The sequence below is a fragment of the Mesoplodon densirostris genome, chromosome 2, assembly GCF_025265405.1.
Source record: "Mesoplodon densirostris isolate mMesDen1 chromosome 2, mMesDen1 primary haplotype, whole genome shotgun sequence".
In the NCBI taxonomy this organism is placed as follows: Eukaryota; Metazoa; Chordata; class Mammalia; order Artiodactyla; family Ziphiidae; genus Mesoplodon; species Mesoplodon densirostris.
In genome coordinates, this window is record NC_082662.1 from 151,135,640 (window position 1) to 151,158,202 (window position 22,563).

General features: G+C 42.4%; 1 protein-coding gene across 1 annotated transcript in view; it reads right to left on the reverse strand.

Annotated features, from left to right (window-relative positions):
- Positions 1-2,029: 2,029 nt before the first annotated feature.
- The window catches only part of C2H1orf21 (chromosome 2 C1orf21 homolog), a 231,047-nt gene continuing 210,513 nt past the window's right edge, over positions 2,030-22,563 (reverse strand). The window contains exon 6 of the mRNA XM_060091147.1: positions 2,030-2,831. Coding sequence (XP_059947130.1) covers positions 2,793-2,831 — 39 coding nt within the window. The 3' untranslated portion in view covers positions 2,030-2,792. The remainder of the gene's footprint in view (positions 2,832-22,563) is intronic.

A 22,563-nucleotide genomic window follows, 5' to 3' on the forward strand; every position in this document is an offset into this window, starting at 1 on the left:
ATCGCACCGGGCACACAGCCATCGCCCTTCTCTGTCCTAAATGCTTCTCGGTCCATTTCTCATTCTTTTTCTATACCTCCATCCGCCAGACCATTTCCCTCCCTCCTTCCTTCATCTCCCTGAGTCCTCAGAGATGACAGCCAGCAGAAGCACCAGCTTCTGGATTATTCTTTCACTGTGTCTGAGACAATGGGCTTAATGTTCAGATACACAGGGGGAAAAAAAAAGGCAAATGTTTTTGCATTAGACCTTTTCAGAAGGCATAAAAAAATAAAGTACAAACACAGATCCCTTGACAATTTTATGATTAAAACCAACAAATGGAAAACAGACGGTTTTGAGCGTTGCTAACATAGTCAAGCATTTCACGCCAACTGGCTCCGTCACCCCATTTCTCAGATCTGTTTCTAGATGTACCGAATGTGTCTGCAGATGACATCACTTTTGCACATCAAAGAGGTATCCCGTGTTAAACCCGGGAGACAGAACTCCAGGTGAAAAGCCACTGGCTCACGGGCACAACACTTCGGGTTTCACGAAACCCTCAAAAATCAGATTCCCCAGAGACACGTGGTTCTGTGTACATGCGCATCGTGTCAAAATGTTCAACGTGACTGTAAGAAAAATGATGTGAGCCTGTTTCATCTCCACGTGGAAGGTGGTGATTTTCTGGGAAGACACTATCTGAGACACCAAATAGAGGAGCGAAATGGAAGACATTTAGTGTTTGCTTCATTCTTGCTGGATAAGAACAAGGAATCTCGGGAAAAGGTCACCCTCGGAACAGTGAACAAGTCACTGGTGCACAAGTTTAAGGTGGGGCTTAGCAGTTCGTTTACAGTTGGGGAAAACTATTTTAGTCACTTGGCCAAAAACCATAGAAAGGGAGGGGACATAAAACCCTAGGCGACTCGAACTCTCCCTGCGTTTTTTCTGCTCGAAGCTGGATAAAAAGCCTGAAATTTTGGCTGCGTCTCTATTTATGTAACAACCACGGCTGCTCCCCCAAATAGCTGCTGCTGCCGGCTGAGAGAAGGAAGGGCTTTTGTTGCTAACATTTGAGTCCATTTTCTCTTGTGCCTGACTGAGTTTCCTTCCCCTCACTTTTGGTGTGTGCCGGGTCTAAAAGGAGGTAAGGGATCTCCCCCTGAACACATTAGTGGTGCCACCAGCTCTGTGGATGGGTTTTCAAGTCAAGGCTCATCTTCACAGCAAGAACACGCTAAGCTTCTTATTCTTTTCTGTGGCAGGTGATCTCTCAACTACCCAGAGCGTATTAACGACCCACCTTCGGAGGGTGGCAGTGTGGCTGATACTGAGGCCTTTCGCGTTCACTATTCCCTGCAAACAGAGAAACACACAGGGCTTTTGCTGTGTTTCTTTCTGTGGGCCAAACCCAAACCTGGACTGCTGGCGTGGCACTGAATAGGGTGCCCTCCCCTGAAAGTAACAAAGAGAACCCGCGTCAAAGCTATCGAACGTGTTAAAAAAAATACAAAAGTTATTTTCTCCTTTTGATTGCTATTTACTTGTGACAACATTTGCTAAAAATATTATTTCTGTCTTTGAGAAGAGACCATTCTCTTCATAGAATATGGAAAAATAAACTCTACCAAACCCACAGTTCACGTTCCCCGCTACTGCCCGGGGCTTTGGCTTTCGCATTTCCGAATATCATCACCAGTGTCAATGTACTATGTTTTCTAGTCGGCAAATGCTTTTCACCACACCATCCAGCGCTGCAAGTAAGAGAAAGGAAGTGGCAAGGCCCGCGTGCCATTTTGAAGGGAAGTAGGGTGGTTTATCTGCTAACAGGATGAAAGGTAACAGGGTGGTTTCAGGCCCTCCTAAAAAGCCGGGGGACGTCCCCTCACCTCCTCTGACCACTGTCAGCACTGCGAATGCTTGGTGGGTTATAAATGGGAGGGTAGGGAGCCACTGAGGCGTCATTGCTAAGGAGGGCTCGTCTTCCGCACCCAGGATCATCGTAAAACACTGAGCTGGATGAATGGGAGAAGACAAGGAAACATAAAAACAGTAAAATGTTTATTTTCTTAGAAAAAAAAGTAGGCAAGAGGGATTCAAAATGATTGTGATCACACTTCTGTCTGCATCGGAGCAAAACTGACGCCGCAAGCTTGATCTTTGATTAAGAGACCCAGGAAATGAAACCACCTGCCGTTCGCTCCTATGTCACTTCCAGGAGTCAGGTCACAACATGCTTTTAATCGATAACAGCGTCTCTACGTCTTCTTCTCAGAGAAACAAGGCTTTTGCCATAGCAACCGTCCCATCTCCAAAGCGCAACACTGCCAGTGAGAAGCAAGGCTCTGGACTGCTCGGGGGGAAGGCGGCGGGGAGGAGAGAGGGACAGAGGCGCGTGTCTTAGAAGCGGAACCGGTCTAGGACAGAAGTTGGATATCTGAGTTCACCACTACCTTATCTTATAGAAAATAGGTTGGAGAGCATCTGTAAAACCAACAGTATCTTTAAGGTGAAATTGCAGAATTTTGCTGCAGACCTGGACACTGAGAGAAGTGAAAAGTTGCAACAAGTTTTAACTAGCAGCAACAAAGAAAGTTCGATAACAGTTTTTTGTTTGTTTGTTTTTAGCAATATTCCTTTGCAAGTTCATTAAGAAACATTGTAATTTAATGGGGCATACGATATGGAACGATCTTCTTTTGCTATAGTGCTGTTCGCTGAAGAGAACCGACCTTTGCAAAGATTTCAACGTGGGGTGTAACCTATTTACACAGTAGTAGCTCCCAGTTTGAGTGGTAGAATTGGTGCTATGTGATATCTTCTTCTTCCGAACAGTAATCTCGACCCTTGAGAGGAAAAGAAAAGAATAAGATGTGACTGAGAATCCAAAGCAAGGCTTGAGATAGTTACTTGCAATCGGTTTTCTCTCAGTATATGTCTCCCTGCAACAGGAGCCAGGCTCCGTCATTGACTACTGAGCACCAGGTAGGTAAGTCATAAATACGTGTTGGCTGATTCATAAACTGTATATACCTCATAGCATGGAAGTTTTACCAAGCCCCCAATAAGCCCTTATTTTGTATTGGTAAGAACTTATATTATACTAGGCACAGGAAAGACTCAGCCTTTCACCAAGTAATTACCAAAGGGATGATCCATTCAGGAGACCAATTCGTCATGAACAGGAGAAACCAAAATGAACAGTGAATGAGTCCCTTTCTGCTCAGGCTGTTCACACTCCACAGCTATATCTCCAAGCCCAGAACTTACACTTTTACAGAGGAGGATGGCATAATCTGGGGATGTCTTAGTTTTAATCCACCCTAATGTGTTGGTGTTTTTTTTTTTTTTTTTTTTTGGCCACACTGTGTGGCATGTGGGATCTTAGTTCTCTGACCAGGGATCAAACCCATGCCCCCTGCAGTGGAAGTGCAGAGTCTTAACCACTGGACCACCAGGGAAGTCCGTTAATCCAATCTAAGTTAAAACAGGGATTAAAAAAACAAAGATTCACTGAATATGTATAACATATCTAGGACTATGTTTGGTATGTGTGGGATGCACAAAGAAGGCAAAAATGCTTTTAGTGCATTCCCTAACAAAACAGGTTACTTGAGGGCTTAAGAACTACATCCAGCCGTTACTTTTGAACATAGTTCATCCTCTCTCCAGCAGGTTATATACTCTATGAAGGCACAGTTAGGCCTGGGATTTAAGCTCCACGTCTGACATCACTGGGCTGTCTTGGTCAAAGCACATGGCTCCTTGGTCTGTAGTCTCTCACAGAGAGCACGGAAACAAGTCCCTGTCCTGCCTGTGTCACAGTGTCACAGATAAAGGCTTTGTGTAAAGTCACGTATTCATACTATTTATATCCTTTTGACCACTTTTTTTTTTTAAAGAAAAAAAAAAAAAAAGAGGAATGTACTGGAAAGATACAAAGGTATCCCAAAGAAGTGAAGGCTCAGTAACCAAGGTTGGGAAGGACAGATGTGGGAACAACATGGACCTTACCTCCTGAGAGTGGCTGTTAATGGGCTCTAGTTCCAGTGACTTCCAGTCTCTGTGTCTGTTTGTTGTTTCAAATTTCCTGGAGTGACAATCATAGTGGCTCAACTGGACTGGGCCCTCTACCCCTGGATCACACAAGTGTGAACAGGTAACATCCCACGATGCTCAAGTTTGCCGAATGCTCTCTCCATGTTGGGGACTGTGCTTAGCACTTTTCAAGTATTGCTGATTCTGCCACCACAGCCCTATGTCTTATGTACTGTTGTGTCTCCCATTCCTCAGATGAGAAAAACAAAGCCCAGAGAGGCCCAGAAGTTTTCCGAAGTCATAAAGCTTTTACCCGACATCCAATCTTTGGCATGCCATGCACATATCTTTAACTTTCTGACTAGACAGCATAGGTGGTAGTTGGAGTTTGGTCTCTGCAAACATCCCATGTTAATACTTTAGGGTTTTACATGAGTGATCACAGTCCATGTCTTCTTTCCAACAGAAGTCAGAGCCATGTCCTGACTGTCTAAAGTGCTTGGCATCCAAGCCTCCCCATGACCTAGACAAGGGCGGGAGAAACATGTGGAGAGTAGGCTTGACCATGGCTATGGGCAGGAGCAAAAACAGCTAGCTCAGCAGCAGTGGAAGGGGAGGGGGCTGACTTCTTTCATTTTTCTTTTTTTTTTTCTTTTGCGGTACACAGGCCTCTCACTGTTGTGGCCTCTCCCGTTGTGGAGCACAGGCTCCGGATGCACAGGCTCAGCGGCCATGGCTCACGGGCCCAGCTGCTCCGCGCCATGTGGGATCTTCCCGGACCGGGGCACGAACCCATGTCCCCTGCATTGGCAGGCGGACTCTCAACCACTGCACCACCAGGGAGGCCCCCGACTTCTTTCTGTTTAAATACACACTACATGTTTCAATTCTGGGGGGAAAGTTCCTTTAAAAGTAAAATTTTCTTTATAACTGGGACTTATTACTAAAAGTATCTAAAACATAAAGAAAATAATAATTCTGCATACAACGATTTCTCAAATGTATGTTTCTTTGTCACAATATCTGTATATTGGAAGTAGCTCACATTCTCCTAATATTTCAGCGTCATTTTAATGCATGACGGTACCACCTGGCTGGGCAGTCATCCTGGCTCTGTGACTCACTAGCTCTGGGATTTTGATCAAGTTACCTCTCTGTGTCTCACTTTCCCCATCTGTAAGACGAAGATAACAACAGTACTAACTTCATGTGGTTGCTGAAGATTAAGTGAGTTAATAGTGGTAAAGTGATTAAACCGGGCCTGGCACATAAGTTTATACGTGTATGTGTGTACACAGGTGTTTGACAAATAAAAAAGTGCTGCCACACCAAGAAGTCTTTGGGGCCTGCAAAAGCACGAGGGTGGCCCGTTCCCATGCGAACCGGCCCCAGATTGCTTGTTCTCTTTGAACGATTCACCAATTAGCAAATTTTGGTTTCTTCTACTATCACATTGCCAACTCTCATCCCTGCTCCTTGCAGAGTTTTTGAGCCCGGTGTCATCTCCAGGCTTGTTTTACTTGCTGCAAAAAGAAGTCTCCTGGGCAGGGAAGCTGGGTGACCCATTTCCTGACAAGAGAAGTGTGTCCCCAATGACACCTCCCTGGTGACAGTGTCCAAGCAGATGCCAGCTGTTGCCTTGGCCCAGACCACCCAGGAGACACTCCCTGAGCCACATGATGGAGAGCTAGAAAGGAGAACCTCGTGGACCCTGACCGTTGGGAGTTTATTCTCCACTGTGGGCACCAGGACACATCCAAACCTATCAGAAATATATCAGATGATGCTCTCCACGTATCCTCAACTCATGGGGCTCAGACAGTAGACCTGCGAGTGGCCTCTGAGCGTCTGGCTGGAGGGGAAAGGTGGGCTCATGGAGTTTACGTTAGGGAAGGAGAGGACTTCTCCAGTGTCTATGTGGACACACACACTGTTGCGAGACACTGGGAAAATCTTCGGGCTTTGGTTTCCTGGGGATAATCATGGTCTCTGTTTCGTAGGGTTGTCATCAGGATTCCATGGGAAAAATACCGTTTCTAGCAGGTGGTCAATAAATATTAGCTGCTGCTCTTATTACTACTACTGCTATTAAACCCCCTGTTTGTCCAGGCCCTGGCAGGAGAATAGGGACCACCTTCCTTACGGTGGTTGGGTGGGTGAGAATTGTCGTCACAAATTGTACTCTGCCAGGTGTCAGGGAGCTCTTCCTTCCACCTCAGCCTTGCACCCCAGACGGGCCAGAACCCCATGTGCTCAAATAAAGCTTCTATGGCAGACACCTTAATCCCTTCCCTTCTTAAGAAGCCTCAATCAAAGCAAAGGCCTAGGTGGTCAATGTGGGGTTCGGAGGGCATCTTATCCACAAGGAAGAACTTGGATGCAGTGACAGACAGACAGACACACACGTGAACTGGTGTACTCAGTGATAAAGCGGTGTCTCCAACTCTGTAAATGAATTATAGGGTTAAACAGAAGGATCAGTTCAGACCCTCCAAGTTTACTGTTACCATAAGAAAGTGACCTCTTTTGAGGGGTAGGGAAAAAAGGGTTATGATGGGATTATATGAAATCATGTGTGTGAAACTTTTGAAAATTGTAAAGCACTATAGAATTGAAAGAATCTATCATTCAATAAAAAAAGGAAAGTTCCCTCTTTTGAGGGACAAATCTCTTATAAACCCTCTGTGCCAACCCAAACTGCAACTTTCATTTCTCAAGCATTTGCTCCTCTGAAATTATTATAATTACTATGAGAAGGAGAAGGAAAATTGCATCAGCTGCTTTGCAGACACTATTTCATTGGTTATTCACACCAACCCTGCAAAGTAGGTAGGAGTCCTGCGCCCTGTTACTTGTGGGCAAACCTCAGAGAAGCCCAGAACACAGGGCTAATCCTTGCCTCTTTTGTTATGACTGTAGTGAGTTGATAACTAAATTCAAATCAGTTTTATTTTTGTTATTATCACCTGTCAGCAGCTCTGAGAAGCAATTATTTTATGAACAGAAAACTTGGAAATCAAAAACAAGGAGAGTAAGAGCTCCCATATGGCCAGTGTCATTTTAAGGGGAGCCCAAGAAAACGTACTGAAGGAGCCCCATCTCAGCATCACAAGGGCCCCACCTGCACACAGGCTCTACTGGGCCAGATAGGGAGCTTGTTTCTATAATATGACTTCAGGTCTCATTGAAATTTTAAAAGAACTATTATAAAAAGAGAACCTTAAAACCTGCAGCTGTCAGAAGGCAGGAAGTGGGAGTGAGCTGGGTTTGGGAGCTACACAGCAATTCTCTTAGCCCAAAGCATGCCCTTTCCCCTTAAAGGGACTACAAAATGGAAGTCTCTGTAAAGACACTGTATGCAGCCAGCATTAGGGACTGTTAGACACAATTTCACCCTTGTGCAAAGGACACACCAAAAGCTACAGACAGCCAGGTCCCCACGAGACCCCTCGTGTGGGAAGAATGGAAACGCATGATGACGCTGACAAGGAAGGGTCGTATGAAGAACCACAGAGGCGTTTTGGTGTAGACTCAAAAAATCTCAAGGAGCTTTTTGCCTACCAGTTTCCCTGACCACACCCCTACTCTGTAGAGTTTCCACGCCCTCTTCAATTGTCTACATTATTTTCTTGGAAACTGGAAATTTATGTCAACTCATACATTTCTAAGGTTCTAGGGTCAGGATTTTTTGTTTGTTGAAATGTCTAGGCTTAGACTTAGCAATATTAAGGTGTAGCAAAGGAAAGGACATTGTCCTAATTCTGCTAGTTTAAAGAGGAACAGCTCAGGGCTTCTCTGGTGGCGCAGTGGTTGAGAGTCCGCCTGCCGATGCAGGGGACACGGGTTCGTGCCCTGGTCTGGGAAGATCCCACATGCCGCGGAGCGGCTAGGCCCATGAGCCATGGCCACTGAGCCTGCGCTCCGCAACGGGAGAGGCCACAACGCTGAGAGGCCCGCATACCGCAAAAAAAAAAAAAAAAAAAAGAAGAAGAAGAAGAAAAAAAAAAAAGAGGAACAGCTCAAAGAGTGACTTCAAATAAAGGAATTATTCCTCCAAGTGCCTACAGTACTTCTTCTCAAGTTTAAGCAGGCAAATAGTCTAGGGCTGGCTGTCCAGTTTCAGGGGTGAGTTTATCACAGCAATCTCTAGTACTTCTCTGTAGATGTGTGTGCATTCGGCCAAATACATACACCTCAAGCATGTAATAGTCAGCTGTGAACTGAGTATTTCCCCAATGGAGTAGACTAGAACAAGATGAAAGTTCCAGAGAGGAAGCAGTGAGCTCCAGTTTCCCCATCTGTAAAATGGGGACAATAAGACCTAACTTGCAGTGCTGTTGTGAGACTTAGGAGTAATACACATAGGTGTTTAGCAAAGCTTTGGAACATGGTACTTAATAAATTATAGCTCTTATGATGATATTGAAAAATGAGGTCAACAGATCCAACTGTTACTAAATTGACTATGTGAGAAATTGGGCCACCACTGGATTACTCATCTACATTCAGGCCCTCAAACAAGCTGGCACCTCAGGGCCTGGATGCTTGTCCTTGCTCCAACTTCCTGGCTGGCTCCTCCTGCCCGCAGCCCTCACCCCATCCATCACTTCACATTTTCTAGACCTCTGCTCAAATGTCACCTCATTGTCTTCCCTGAGCTCCTTATATACAATAGCACTTCTTACTCTGTTTCAGTTTTATTTCTATTACTTATCATTACCTGACCTCATTAATGTATTGCTTTGCTCCTCTATTGGCTGTCTTCCCCCTTGAGTAGATGCATCCAGTGGGCAGAAAGTGTCTTCTGCACTGCTGCATCCCTAGGACTTAGACTAGTGCTGGTGACATATTAGATGATCAATAGATATTTGTTGAATAAACGAAAGGAGGAACAGTATCTAGAGAGTTCTGAGATTTTGGAGTTGGAAGGGGACCCAGAGGTCTTCCTCCCCTACCTTGCATCTAATGTAGAACAGACCTCCACTGACTATATTACAGATGGGGAGCCTTCTCTTTACGACTGGAACATGTCAGATACTTTTCCAAGCTACTCATGAAATTGTTCACAGCTGAGTCCAAACCCTGCCTCTCTGTAACTCCCACAGAATGGTACAGTCAGGGCCTTTGTAACCAGAGGCTAGGTCTTCCCAGACAGACAGCATCCTTCGGTCCATTACCTGTGAATAATGAGGTTTCCACCTAGGTCTCACTCCCTTGCATGTGTGTCAGTTTTCTCATGTTCTTTTTAAAGTGAAGCCATCAAAAACATCACGAGTACAGAATAAGATATCCTGGTAATATGGCCTAAGATATGTAAGAATTAAGTATTTGACAAAGAGGGTCACCAGAAATGACAGATTCCAAGAGAAATGATGTGCTAAATCTTAATAATAATACAAAACAGAACATAAAACTGAGCTTCTGTCAAAGCTCTGGAGAAGGAAATAACTCTTAGCCTCAAAGGCATAAAAAAGATCACGTAGAAAATAAAAAGATGAACATATTTGATCATGTAAAAATGAAACTTTGCATACCAAAAGAAAAAGAATAAAACAAAATAAAAAGGCAAACCTCAATGGGAAAAATACCTGCAGCATACAATGTGTAAGTGACAAGTTACATGAGAAGCTCATATCAATAAGAAAAGTTAATGTAAGAGGATTTCAACAAGAGGGAAGGGTACAGAGTGGAAATTCATTTAGAACAAATAAAGTCAGTAAACACGCAGACAGAAAACTGGTCTGCTTCAGTAATAAAAAAAATACAAATGAAGACAATTAGATATTATTTAAAAATAGCGATACCCAATTCTTGGGAGTGTACCATGAATTGCAACTCTCACACACTGCTGGCAGCCTTGTAAAGTGGTATGGCTGCTTTGGAAAGTAATTTGGTAATATGTATTATGAGTCATGAGAATGTTCATACCCTTATTATAGCATAGACATCAATATTAATGATAAACTCCCAAATATATATTTAAAAAAGTATATGCATTTATTCCCTGGGGCTGGAGGTAGGAAAGGGGGACTGGCTGTAAGCTGGCAGGAGGGATCTTACTGATGTGATGAAAATGTTCTAAAACTGGAATGTGGTGATAGTCATGCAGTTTGGTAAGTTTACTAAAAATCACTGAATTGTACCTATAAAATAAGTAAAGTTTATGGCATGTAAACTCTACCTTTATAAAATTCCTAGAAGTGTACAAATATTTTCATTGCAGCACTTTCATTAGGCATGGAAAAAACCATCTACTATCCCAAAGAAAAAATAGTTAAAACATATAAAAGATGAACAAAACAACAGGATCGGTCATCCACTGTGTCCGAAACTGGGAGATCCTTCTTGTACATCCTGCATTTCCACATATATTGCTTTCTTCTCTCATACTCCCTCCTCCCCAGACTTCTCTTAGTGGCTACTTAGTCTTACGATCTTGTTCCAACATCATAATTTCAAGTGAAAGCTCTAGGGAGAATTGGTCTCTTCCCCTCTCAGTCATCCTTCCATCCCACCACGTATTAAAAGTAATTTTAGCCAAAATGTTTGCTTCCCTTACTATAGGGGGCAGAAGAGAACATGTCTCTTATTCCCCTTTGTCTTTTTTTTCTTTTTTTTTGCTGATAAAGCAGAAGACTCTATTGGGAAGGGGCCCCCGGGTGGAGAGGAGCAGGGTAAGGGAACCCATGAGAACTGCCCTCTCCTCTTTGTCTTTTTGACACTCAATGGAATCCTTGTGTGGCCCACAGAAGTTTGCTTTAATGAGGCTTATTTCTGCCTGGAAGTGTGCACTGTTATACTCATCAAACAGCAGGCTAACTGACAAATGAAGACTTCCCCCTCCTCTCCTGAACCTCTCTGGATGACTGGGAAGCTCCATAGGTCTCTGACCTGTGCATTATTTGGATTCTCCTACCTCCTGTCTGCTTCCTTTACATGATTCATGTTCCTCCTCTCTCTTCCTAACTGTGGGCTTAGTGAGTCTGTTTCTTGACTTAGTCATGCCTCTTTGGTAGCCTTCTACCCTGCACTGTGGGGCAGTCTGGCTTTCTGGGCACCAAAGAACATCTTGATTAATGAAACACAATTGTCCTAACAGTATTTGGTACAGACACTTAATGGGCCGTCTTGCTTCTCTGCCCACCTAACATCTTTTTCCCCAAAACTTTTCCTCCATGTATCACCATCCGGCGGCAACCTCGGATCTAAGTTTCTATGGGAGCCTGAACATTTAAACTCTGTTGAACCAGGAATACAGGGGCACGAGAGCTGCATTCCACAGCTTGAGCATCTGTGAACCACCAGCCAGAATCCAGAACAAAGAGGACAAGGAGGCAGCGGGAAGAGGGTGGAAAAGTGAAATGAAGGACACCCCCCAGGGGCTGCTGTTTAATCCTCCTCCTGTAGGGCTGTGGGCCAGGAGTCAGGCGCCCTCCACTGCTTCCTCGGGGCTGCAAGGGTCAGAGCCTCTTCAGTCAGGGAGTGTTTCAGCAGCATTTTCGTTACAGCACAACAACAATTTATAACAAGTTTTGAGGCAATGTCGAAGAAAAGCAAAAATAATTAGCAGTGCTGTTCAAGTCTCCTCCCCTGGCTTGTTTCATTAGAAAAATCAATCAAGGCATTAATGGCCAAGTCTGTTTCTAATGAGCTTTATTCTAATTAGACTTGTGCATTATCATTTCAGTTGGAAAAAGGAATCGTTCGTAATGACCAGTAGGGGTAAGACAGCCTCTGACTGTTTTGTTGACCATGTAGAGGAATGATCACCACGATAACAACCACAGTGACAAGAACCCTAGTATATTGGCCTTTTCATTTCCAAGAGAGAATGTATTGACTAAACAGCTTTAAAACTCCCATGAAGTGTTTATTATACCCAAATCCTCATTCTACTGATTCTATCCTTCTAAAAAGGATATTTTAGAAGCATCAAGGGACCTATTTCTCAAGGTCCTGCTTTGCCTGATGTTGGCACTCAGATGACTTCGATGATGCTCCTTTCCCCACGAGGAGGCGAGCAGGAGTGAGGACAGGGAAAAGCAGGGATGGGACTTTCTTGGTGGTCCAGTGGTTAAGACTCTGTGCTTCCAATGTAGAGGGCACAGGTTCGATCCCTGGTCGGGGAACTAAGATCCCACAAGCCACCGCATGGCAAGGCCAAAAAAAGCAAAGAAAAAAAAAAAAAGCAGGGATATAGAATGCTGGATGCCCATGTCTCTGGGCCATATTGAACTGATGTCCTAGAGCAAGGTTGGCGACTTTCTCTGTGAAGGACCAAAGAGTAAATAATTTAGGCTTTGCATTCTAAAGGGTCTCTGTTGCAACTCAGCTCTAGCTATAAGCATGAAGGCAGCCACAGAGAAAAGTAAAAGAACGAGTATGGCTGTGTTCCAACAAAACTTTATTTGTGGACCCTTAAGTTGGAATTTCACATGATTTTTCACATGTCAGAAAATATTATTCGGCCTTTTGTTTCCCCCAACCATTTAAACACATAAAAACCATTCTTGTCTGGCAGGCTAGATTTGGCCCATGGGCTATATTCCGCCCACTTTTGTCACAGAAAATACAATTACCTTCTGTAGGTTCAGAGGCTAACTCTGTCACGGGTTCAGGCCCTCTTCCTAAGAGCTCACACAACAGAGATAAATTCCACCTTGAGAGCCATTTCTCTCAAGATGGGGCCAGGGTTCTTCTCCAAAAGGTTGTTTTATAAAATTGTTCTTATCTTATAAACAAAAAAACCACCTATCAAAATCAAAATTAAATTTAAAAATTTTCTTACAACCCCGTCTTGCTAATAAATTAGAAAGTTTTCAAGTTTCATTTAAATCTCTGTCCATATGTATGTCATTTTTATATAGTTTCAATCCTATGATAGACAACAAATTTTTAATTTTATTTCTTTTACTTGATATTATCTCATAAAAAATTTCCCTGTTATACCTGATTCCTTATAATGATAAAGAGATATACCATAAAATTTTGCGTAATTCTTTGCAGAAGATTTCCAGGTCATTTGATGGACTTAATTCAAAGAGATGTCTTAAATTAGTCTATTCTCAGGTATAAGAGTTAAGATTTAAATACCACCCCCTCACCCCTAAGCCAGGAGAACCCACTTGGTGGATTGGAGCCTCATGGGTCTCCCCTAGGATTCACTTCCTCTAGGACATGAAGCTTCATGGGTCTCCTCTAAGACTCACTTCCTTCAGGACAATGGCTTTAGCAGGCCTGGGATTTCAATCCATATGCCTCTTGACAAAGATGTGCCTTCCAGACAAACTCTTCAGAGCTCTTTGTTCTGAACTAATTGCTTATACCCTAGAATTTATTTTGAACATGGCTGGAGGTCTGGGGAGACTAAGAACACACCTCCTTTCCTTATAGTTTTTATCTGAGAACAGTCAGTCAGATGAGAATCAGCGTTCTTGCTGGATTAGAGAACCCAGCAGGCTCTCATTATCCCCTCTCCTCCCCGCCCCCCTCCCCCCCCCCGAGGCCTTATGGATGGTGACTGACTCACCCAGTCACAGGTGGAGAGAGTAGAGAATGCTGGGTTTGCCCCTCTTAATGCTTCATGGGCTAGCCTACCAGACAGGGGAGAATGTGACAAGTTGGTTCCTTTCCCTCCTGCCTACACAGAGGAGCAACGCTGTTTGCTGGACCACAGCGCTCACCTTCCCTTTCCTTCCTCTTTGCTTTCAGAATAGGAAGCACATGGATTTGGCCAGGGAGAGGACTGCAGCTACTGATGGGATGTCCCTGCCCACACAAGGCACAGAAGAGTGAACTAGCTAGATATGAGGGAGAAAAGGCCCAGAGAGCAGTGAGGAGTGGGTGTCCTGAGCCCATGGTTGGGGAGAACATGTCCGTTTGGCTTCCTTCCTCTTCCAGGACATGGCTAAGGTGGGCAAGCTGCACCCTAAAAAGAGCAGGGTCCATGGGATCTCATGATGGATCCTGAGGTTTCCATTGGCCTGATGAATCTAATACATTTCCTGGGAATTAACACTTTGGGAGGATAACAACTGGGGGAGGCCCAGAGGACATATAAGAAGCTGGGCAAACAGAACTAACTGAATTTGTGGGGACTGTTTAGCCTAATAAGTTATGAAGCTCCAATTAAACTAAGGCTTGTCACACATTTGATCAACTGGCCAATAAGAACAGCAATGAATAGAGGTCAACTCCATCTGCGGCCATGACTATCAGAGCCCTTGGAAATGGGAGAGGTTTCAAATGAAATTAAAACAGGAGCACTGGGCTTCCCTGGTAGCGCAGTGGTTAAGAATCCGCCTGCCAATGCATGGGACACGGGTTCGATCCCTGGTCCGGGAAGATCCCACATGCTGCGGATCAACTAAGCCCAGATGCCACAGCTACTGAGCCTGCGCTCTAGAGCCCACGAGCCACAACTACTGAAACCTGCGTGCCACAACTACTGAAACCTGCGCACCTAGAGCCCGTGCTTCACAACAAGAGAAGCCACCGCAATGAGAAGCCCGTGCACCGCAAGGAAGAGTAGCCCCCGCTCGCCGCAACTAGAGAAAGCTTGCAACGAAGACCCAATGCAGCCATCAATCAATCAATCAAAAAAAAAAACCACACAAAAAAACCCCAGAAGAACTTCAGGTGACTTAGAGCATGACTTGGTGCCCGTGTATTAGTTCCTCCTGAAGGTTTTCTTCCACCAAACTGTACATATGCGAATGCAGTGGAAGGTGTGAGCAACACCAGTGACCACTGTGTCATCTGCTTGTTTTCCACCTGACATTTTGTCATACACATATTCCTCTCTTCATAGACTTCTCTGAATTTTGAGAAATTCAAAAGATACAGAAAAGTACAATGAATGTAACAAGCACTGCATTTCAATCACAGGCATAAGAACTAGTAATATTTTGTAACATTGCTTCCAGCTGCCACTCTCTCCCTGAAGAAATGAAACTACCATACCAGTCCCATTCCCCTGCCCCCATCCCCAGGTACAACAATGGTCACGGGTTTGGTATGATCATTTTTGATACTTTAATAATTGTATCATATTTATAATATACCAAATAAACTATACATCTTATATATGAATGTTTATGTATAAAACAGATATAAATACATGCCATTTATAAATATATCATATAAAAACATACTATAGTAATGTGTGCATGCACACGTGTATGTGTGTGTATAACTGGTGTTTAATTAATACTTGTTGAATGTCCATCTAAAAACTGTTTTTTTTCATTTGTATGGTGTCATACAATTTTTATCATTCTGCTTATTCCTCTAGTCATTTAATAATATGATTTGAGATCCATAATTGTGGAGATATAAATATATATGTGTCTGGGTCATTTCTTTTAACTGCTGCATGATATTGTACTGTGGGACTATAAAGGATTTTATATATTCATTCCTCTAGTGCTAGGCACTTAAACTGCTTCCAGGTTAAAAAATTTTTTTTTGCTACTGAGCATAGTATGTATGCTTCAGTGAACTTTATTGCACACATGTAAGAGAATTTCAAGGATATAGACTCATAACTTTAATTGATGGTTTTTATTGGTTTGCATTAATAGTACTTCCTTATATATGCTGGCTACAGATCCTTTTCATGTTTTAAGTATTGCAAATGTATTCCAAACTAGTTTACTAGAAGCTCTGCATTTGGGAATTATGAGACTTAGTAATAAGATAGATACTGACCCATGATACTCACCTGACTCTCTGTGTCTAGTTTAAATTTGTTAAGAACTCAGAAGGGAGGCAGAATATGATTAAACATCTCCAAACCTCCAACAACCAATTTCGAGAATATGAGTATAAAGAATTTGGTACTCCTCTTTTGACTCTATTTAGAAAAATGGGATTAAAATGAGGGCAATCTAGAAGTGTCTGCCCCAAGAATGCTTTCTCTAGGAATTCTCCACAGAATTTCAAAGAGAGGAATAAGTATCCCACAAATAACAAGATATCTCAGAATAATCATTTCAAGAAATGTACAAAACATAATATGCTTTATAATTCCTTCCCAATTGATATAAAGGGGGCATGCCTCATTCTCTGCTATAGAGGGTTCTGTTTAGTGGGAGTTTGGAAAGTTGTGGGTAAATCAGATAAGATACTCTCTGAAGTTCCTTCCAACTCAAAACTTTATGCTGCTAGATTAGAAGCTCCCTAAAGGCAAGGACTCGATTTCCTAATTCCTCATGGTGCAGTTCCATGGCCCTGGCTCATTTCTGCGTCCAGAGAACACATTCCAGATAAGCTTGTTAAATGAATCAAAGAAGTTAGTCTTATCGTTTTAATGATCTTGTTAGGGATCCCCTTTCCTAACTTTTTGTTATTGTTATAAACATTTTAAGACTAGTATTAATGAATATTTGCAAAAGCAGGTTTTAAGCAACCCACAAGAATTAAAAAAGAATGAACCCTCCAAACAGCAGAAATACAGATAGGGATTCAGCTGTACCCGGGCCACTGACTCATGGACTCATTCTGTAATCAGCTCAAAAGCTGGCACAGGTTATTTAATGGGTCTATAAATGTTCACACGAATCTAATTCCTTAACATGTTTATACCACACAGGAGGGAGGTGGGCCAGTACACTGGAAAATATCCTGTTCTAATTCTCTGTCTACAAGGAGACATCTATACCACAGGAAGGCACTTGCTCAAGCAAGGTTCAAGCTGATAAGTTCTGCATGTTCGGTTTCAGTCACCACCTCCCCCAAATCCTTCCTCTACAAATGGCCTTTATGATGTGGATACAGGCAACTTCAACCAAAATAAAAGCTACCAATCACAGAGCACATACAACACATCAAACACTCCGCTATAGACTCTACATGAATTTTCTTTAATCTCCTGGACAAGTGAGTATTACTATCCAAATGTTTTGGTGAGGAAACTGAGGATCAGAAAGGTTAAACAATTAGCCTGGGGTCACACAGCTACTACTGGAGTGGGCCTTCGGATTTGCCTGGGGTTTGAAGCACAGGCTCTTTCACTTGCTCCGTGCTGTCTCTTTTCTTTTTTTTTTTTTCAAGGTGCTTTTTTTTTGTTTGTTTGTTTTTACATCTTTATTGGAGTATAATTGCTTTACAATGGTGTGTTAGTTTCTGCTTCATAACAAAGTGAATCAGTTATACATATACATATGTTCCCATATCTCTTCCCTCTTGCGTCTCCCTCCCTCCCACCCTCCCTCTCCCACCACTCTAGGTGGTCACAAACCACCGAGCTGATCTCCCTGTGCTATGCGGCTGCTTCCCACTAGCTATCTGTTTTACGTTTGGTAGTGTATATATGTCCATGCCACTCTCTCGCTTTCTTGACCTTTCTCAGTTCTGTTTCTTGGCACTGTACCTACTACATACCTGCCGTGGGGCTGCTAACTGTTAGGAGCCCCTCCTATCACGCTGAGCCCTCTGCTACAGGAGTCTGTCCCATCACACCTCCTTCCTTCGTGTGCTTCTGCTTCTGCTAAGCCCAGTGGTCTTATCTGCCCCATTCACTCATTCAACAAATTTATTAAGCCTCTGTTCTGTCCCAGGCCCTGGGCTAGGTTCTAGGCAAACAAAGAGACCCAACTTTTATCCTTAGGGAACCGTCTATGTAATGCTTCAAGTTCTTTTAGAGATTCTTAAATAATAAATCAGCAGTGACAGAGGCTGGCACCCTCTGTCCCCAAGGGCCCTCTGTAGGGCTAAAACAATGCCCCTGGGTGCTAAGCGCAAAGAGTGGAAAGGCCATGGGGGGGAGGGGAAACAGACAACCCAGGAAGAGGACGGGAAGGAGAAACCGAATGGGAACAAGACAAAAAAACGACACAGGCCAGCATCACTGTCTCTCTGCTCTGAGTGGCACCTTGGGCCACCTTCCTTTGCCCAAGTACTACACCCACGGCAAAATGACACCATTCACCGACTGTGCCCCAGGTTGCTGTTGAGTTCAGAGCGCTGTCGGCCTCACTGCATTCATAAAAATGGCATGGTTTTTATTTGTATTCATGTACTCCACTGTTCTGGAACCTGGACTCTTCTTTGCTACTCTCTAAGGCACCAGGCTGATAGAACCTCAAGAATTCTCTGAAAATCAAGCCCTCCAGAAAAAAGAAAGTGAGCAGAGACTGGGTGTGTTGCATTCTTCTAGGCTTGCTGCCTGCTTTATTTTCCTTGACTGCATGACCCATGACTAGTAGCTACATGGATTGCCGGGGAACGCTAGGATCCTCAAAGTCCACGGTGTGCACGCACTTCGCCAGTGGCTCCTGCACCAACGCTATCATAGTAACTATTAAGAAGTCACCTGCATAAAGCTATGCAGTAGGGAGAGAAACAAAACAGGGCTGAGTCACAGCCTTACCCTTGTAATTACAGCTTTACTTTGACCAGCGAATGAGGAAAGGTACATAGAGGAGAGAGAACAGGCAAGGCAGGGGGATGAAGGGAAAGGAGACACAAGGCAGGATTTGGTTATTAGAAAAATTAAGGCCTTGCTGTGTTTCCCATGGAGCAAGGAGCTGTTTAATGGAATATCGGCAGCCCAGCCCAGTTCCAAAACACACGTGCCAGCAAGAGCATCTCTCTGCCGGTGCTGAAGGCCCTGGTTGTTACGGAAATTGACAAGCTGGTAGGAGGGACATGCTATGACTTCCTCTGTACACATGGGGCAGGCCGGGTGACATTCTTCAGGATCTGATACAACAGTCCCATGTTTCTCATCACTAGTGGCACTGAGGAGGCCTTTAAATGCACCACCAGAAAGTAAAACCTATCATCACCTGCAGGTGCCAAATATTATATTCGATTCTATAGCAGCTCTGCAGTTAAACAGTCTACTTCAGGAAGAGTTTATATATAGAACCAAAAATCATGGCTCATAATTACACACAAGTCACTCTCTTTACCAGATGAAAAGCAAACACCTTCGGATCTCTGACACACTGATTCATAACGTAGTTCAGACTGATCTGACATAATATTAAGAAAAGGAGCCCTTGAAATAAATTTATAAATGCAGACTTACCATGTTTCTCACCAACTAGGTTAGTTCTGGGGCCAAGGAAATCAGGCCACCTCAGGAACCCAAACATTTTCTAAGTGTAAATGTCTATAGATAAACATCTTTTAAAATCAGCTGATTTTAAATCCATCCGCTGCTCTTTCTAAGACATTTCCTCAAAAGGTCACATTGAATAATTCCAGTCAACACAGGCGGAGCCTCAAAATCTTACAGGAATATGCGAGGCAAGGTGGCACGCTGATGGCTCACCCTCGGGCGGGGGGTGAAGTACTATGAGCTATTCTCAAAGAGGAGAAGGGAGCTATGAAAGGAAGGAGAATGGGTTTTCTTGGAGTTATCTGTGCTCAGTTTCCTACTTTTCTTTACAGTCAGAGATACATATGGATAAGATCAGACCCTGACGAGACTCATGGGTGTAGTTGGGCCCTGGATCTGAGCAAAGCCCATCAGTGAAATGCACGGGTTCTTTGCCTGGGGCCCAAGGACAGGCTCCAGACAGTTATAAAACTCTAAAATTTTACTTAAGAATTCTGTGTATATGATATCGTGTGCATTTTTATAGGGAGAGTCTTCATAACTTTTACAACATTCCAAAAAAATGCCCATGACCCAACAGAGCTTAAGATGCTTTTCATGAGGAAAACTAACCAGATGCAATTGGCACTGCACTGAGACATTCTTTATTTAATATTCAGGGTTCTCTCTGAGAGAGCAAGAGACTTCTCAGTTGTCAGCTGTTCTTACATCTTCCTAAAGCAAAATATAAATCCCTGCGTTTGCCTGGGAAAGATAGTATTAATGCAGACACTTAAAAAATGTATTTACTTTTTCTGCTTCTTACAAGTAAACTCAAATATACAGTAGAAAGCATATCTTAAAATCTGATGTGATCTGTCTTTGGTACGATATTCAGAAACTCCTTCACAGGGCCAAGTTTTAATAATCTAGATCTCTTCTTTCTCCTCTAAATATAGTGAAAGACGAGAGTTTAAAATCATTATCTTGCTCTGCAGTAAACTGTCATTTTCTTTAAGCTGTAAAATTAGGCAAATGTCACCACTTCACATAAAGTTCAGGAGCCTGTGAATTGTCAGGGACAACAACTACAGACTGTAATGGAATAATGGTTAGGTATCCAAGTGAAAAATAATGATTTAAAGATAAATGAGGTGCTCCCATTGTTTCACAGCATTTTTTTACTATCCAAAAGGAAAAGCAAAAGTAGATCAGAGCTTACAATGCTCTTTTGAACTCTCACTGTTCTCCTGACAAAAATCTCTCTCGTGGTCATCTCCAGATGCAGCTCAGTGTCCTGGCCTTCTTCATGCCAGCATAGTGAAATGGTGTCAAGTGTCCAAGGATGTCCCAACTGCCTGGTTCATGGACCTCAAGTTTCAGCACTTGACCGCTGAAACACCTACGTGCAATACAGGAGGACCTGACTCACGGTGATAATGGTGTAAGGGGTGATGGAAGAAGGACTCCTCCATTGGTAAAATAATTACCTTTTCAAAGAAATTTGCATTTAAAACTGAGCTCCTCACGTCAAGGGACTCTTTCCTACTTATTTTGTATCCCTTATTTCCTATCTGTTTTTCTATCCTGAGTCATAGCATAATGCCTGGTATGCTAAATAATTAAATGATGCTAACTAATTTAGCATCAAAAGTGCTAAATAATTTTTTAATGCATTTTTGCTACTTGCTTTTCTTTGACACCAAGAACTTCTTAGAAAACTGCTTGCCCAGTTGTGGTACAAAAGTAAACTGCAGCTCGGCACCATGATCATTTTTGATTTAGATTAGTCCACATTAAGTTTCACTGTAAGTATTAAACCATCTAGCAGTCCTTGTTTCTTTATACTAATGGTACTTTTGCATATTTCGTGAGAGAGACAGAAGAGAGATTTCTCTTAGTATGGAGAGGAGAGTTGAAAGGTAAATCAAACTATGCCCTGTAGACATTCAATAAGTACAAAGGATGAATCAAGGAACGGCAGGTTTAAATCTCTACAGATTCACTCAATTTTGCTTCCTACCAATTTAAGGAAGAAAAAAGGAATTCCTGGACATTTCTGAGAAAGATTATATCTCAAAACTCAAGGCCTCTCAGAATGACTCCAATTTTCAGCATGAAGCTCTGAGTTTAGTTTTTTTAAATCAATCCTATATAACCTAATGGATAGATTTGAATTGTATTTATGGTTGTCTAAATATTAGTTGGACCAAAGAAATATTTAGCAATGGTAAAAAGGCAGGAAAATGATTCGTAAGAATCCAACTTCCAATTTTGGTTATATAAACTATGGTGAAGATTATATTAAGCTGAACACATATATTTAAAAGGAACATTTTAATTTGGGGAGGCTTAATGTTTAGATGATGCATAGGATAGCATATTCACAAAATTCAGAAGGATGAACTTTAGGTAAGAGAGCAGAAATAGGAAAGTTTGGTTCAGAGAAGATATAAAATTCCCTTAGAAATTTGTAACTGGGCACGTACCACAGATTATATAACAGCTCATTTTTGAATATAAATGTATTCAATATATAGTGGGAACACTGTAAGCTGAATCTACAAATGCTCCTTTGTCCAAGGAAAGTTCCATCCAATAAATGATCAAGTTATAAACTTTGCTTTTGTTGTGCTAAACACATCATAGTCTACATCCTGGATGCAAAGTAAGAAGGGAAGTAGAATTTCAGATGGGAACAATGAATTTCAGTTTTGAGTAACAAGAGGTAGAATTTCAATTATGGAAACACACCAGAAAGAGATTAGATCATTTAAAACACCTTGTCAGGGTCTGTAAATGTTGTTTAAAAAGATAACTTACAATTCAGGTCTCAATTTTTACAGACTACCTCTGACTACTAAGCAAATATTTTTATTGCCAAAAAGCTAGTGGCGGAGAAATAATCCAGAGAAAGAAAAGATCTTCACCATTACAGTAGGAACAAAATATTGCTTTTTATGCTTTTCTTTACTGAAAACAAAATGTTACTGGCAAGTTGAACAGCTTTTGAACCAATATGTGAAACCTGGTAATTATTCCTAGATGATGTTTTCAATCTAAAAAGTCATGCATAAGCTAAAATTTCACTAAAAGTAAAAAAAAAAAAAATTATACTCAAATGAGAATGTAAGCATAGCCAGGGAACACTAGAGATTAAACTATTACTTTAGTTCATTACCCATTTCTATTTTTCACATTGGTAATATATGCTGGTCTTTTAATGGTGCATTAGAAGATTATATAATGATTCTTTCAGGAGAGGTCCACCTCAGAGAGGTGTCTGTTACTGAAATACGGATGAATTTAAGAGCTCCTTCACTATCTTCCATTGACTGATATATACATAACCTAGGAATTCATGAAGAAATGCTCAAGGGCCACAAAAAGTAAAAAATAAGTAAAAATTAAAATGGAAAACATTTCAAAGGTAAAATTGGCCCGTGATGCCTTAACCATAGTCGTGATATGGTCTGAATTTAGAATTTAATTCT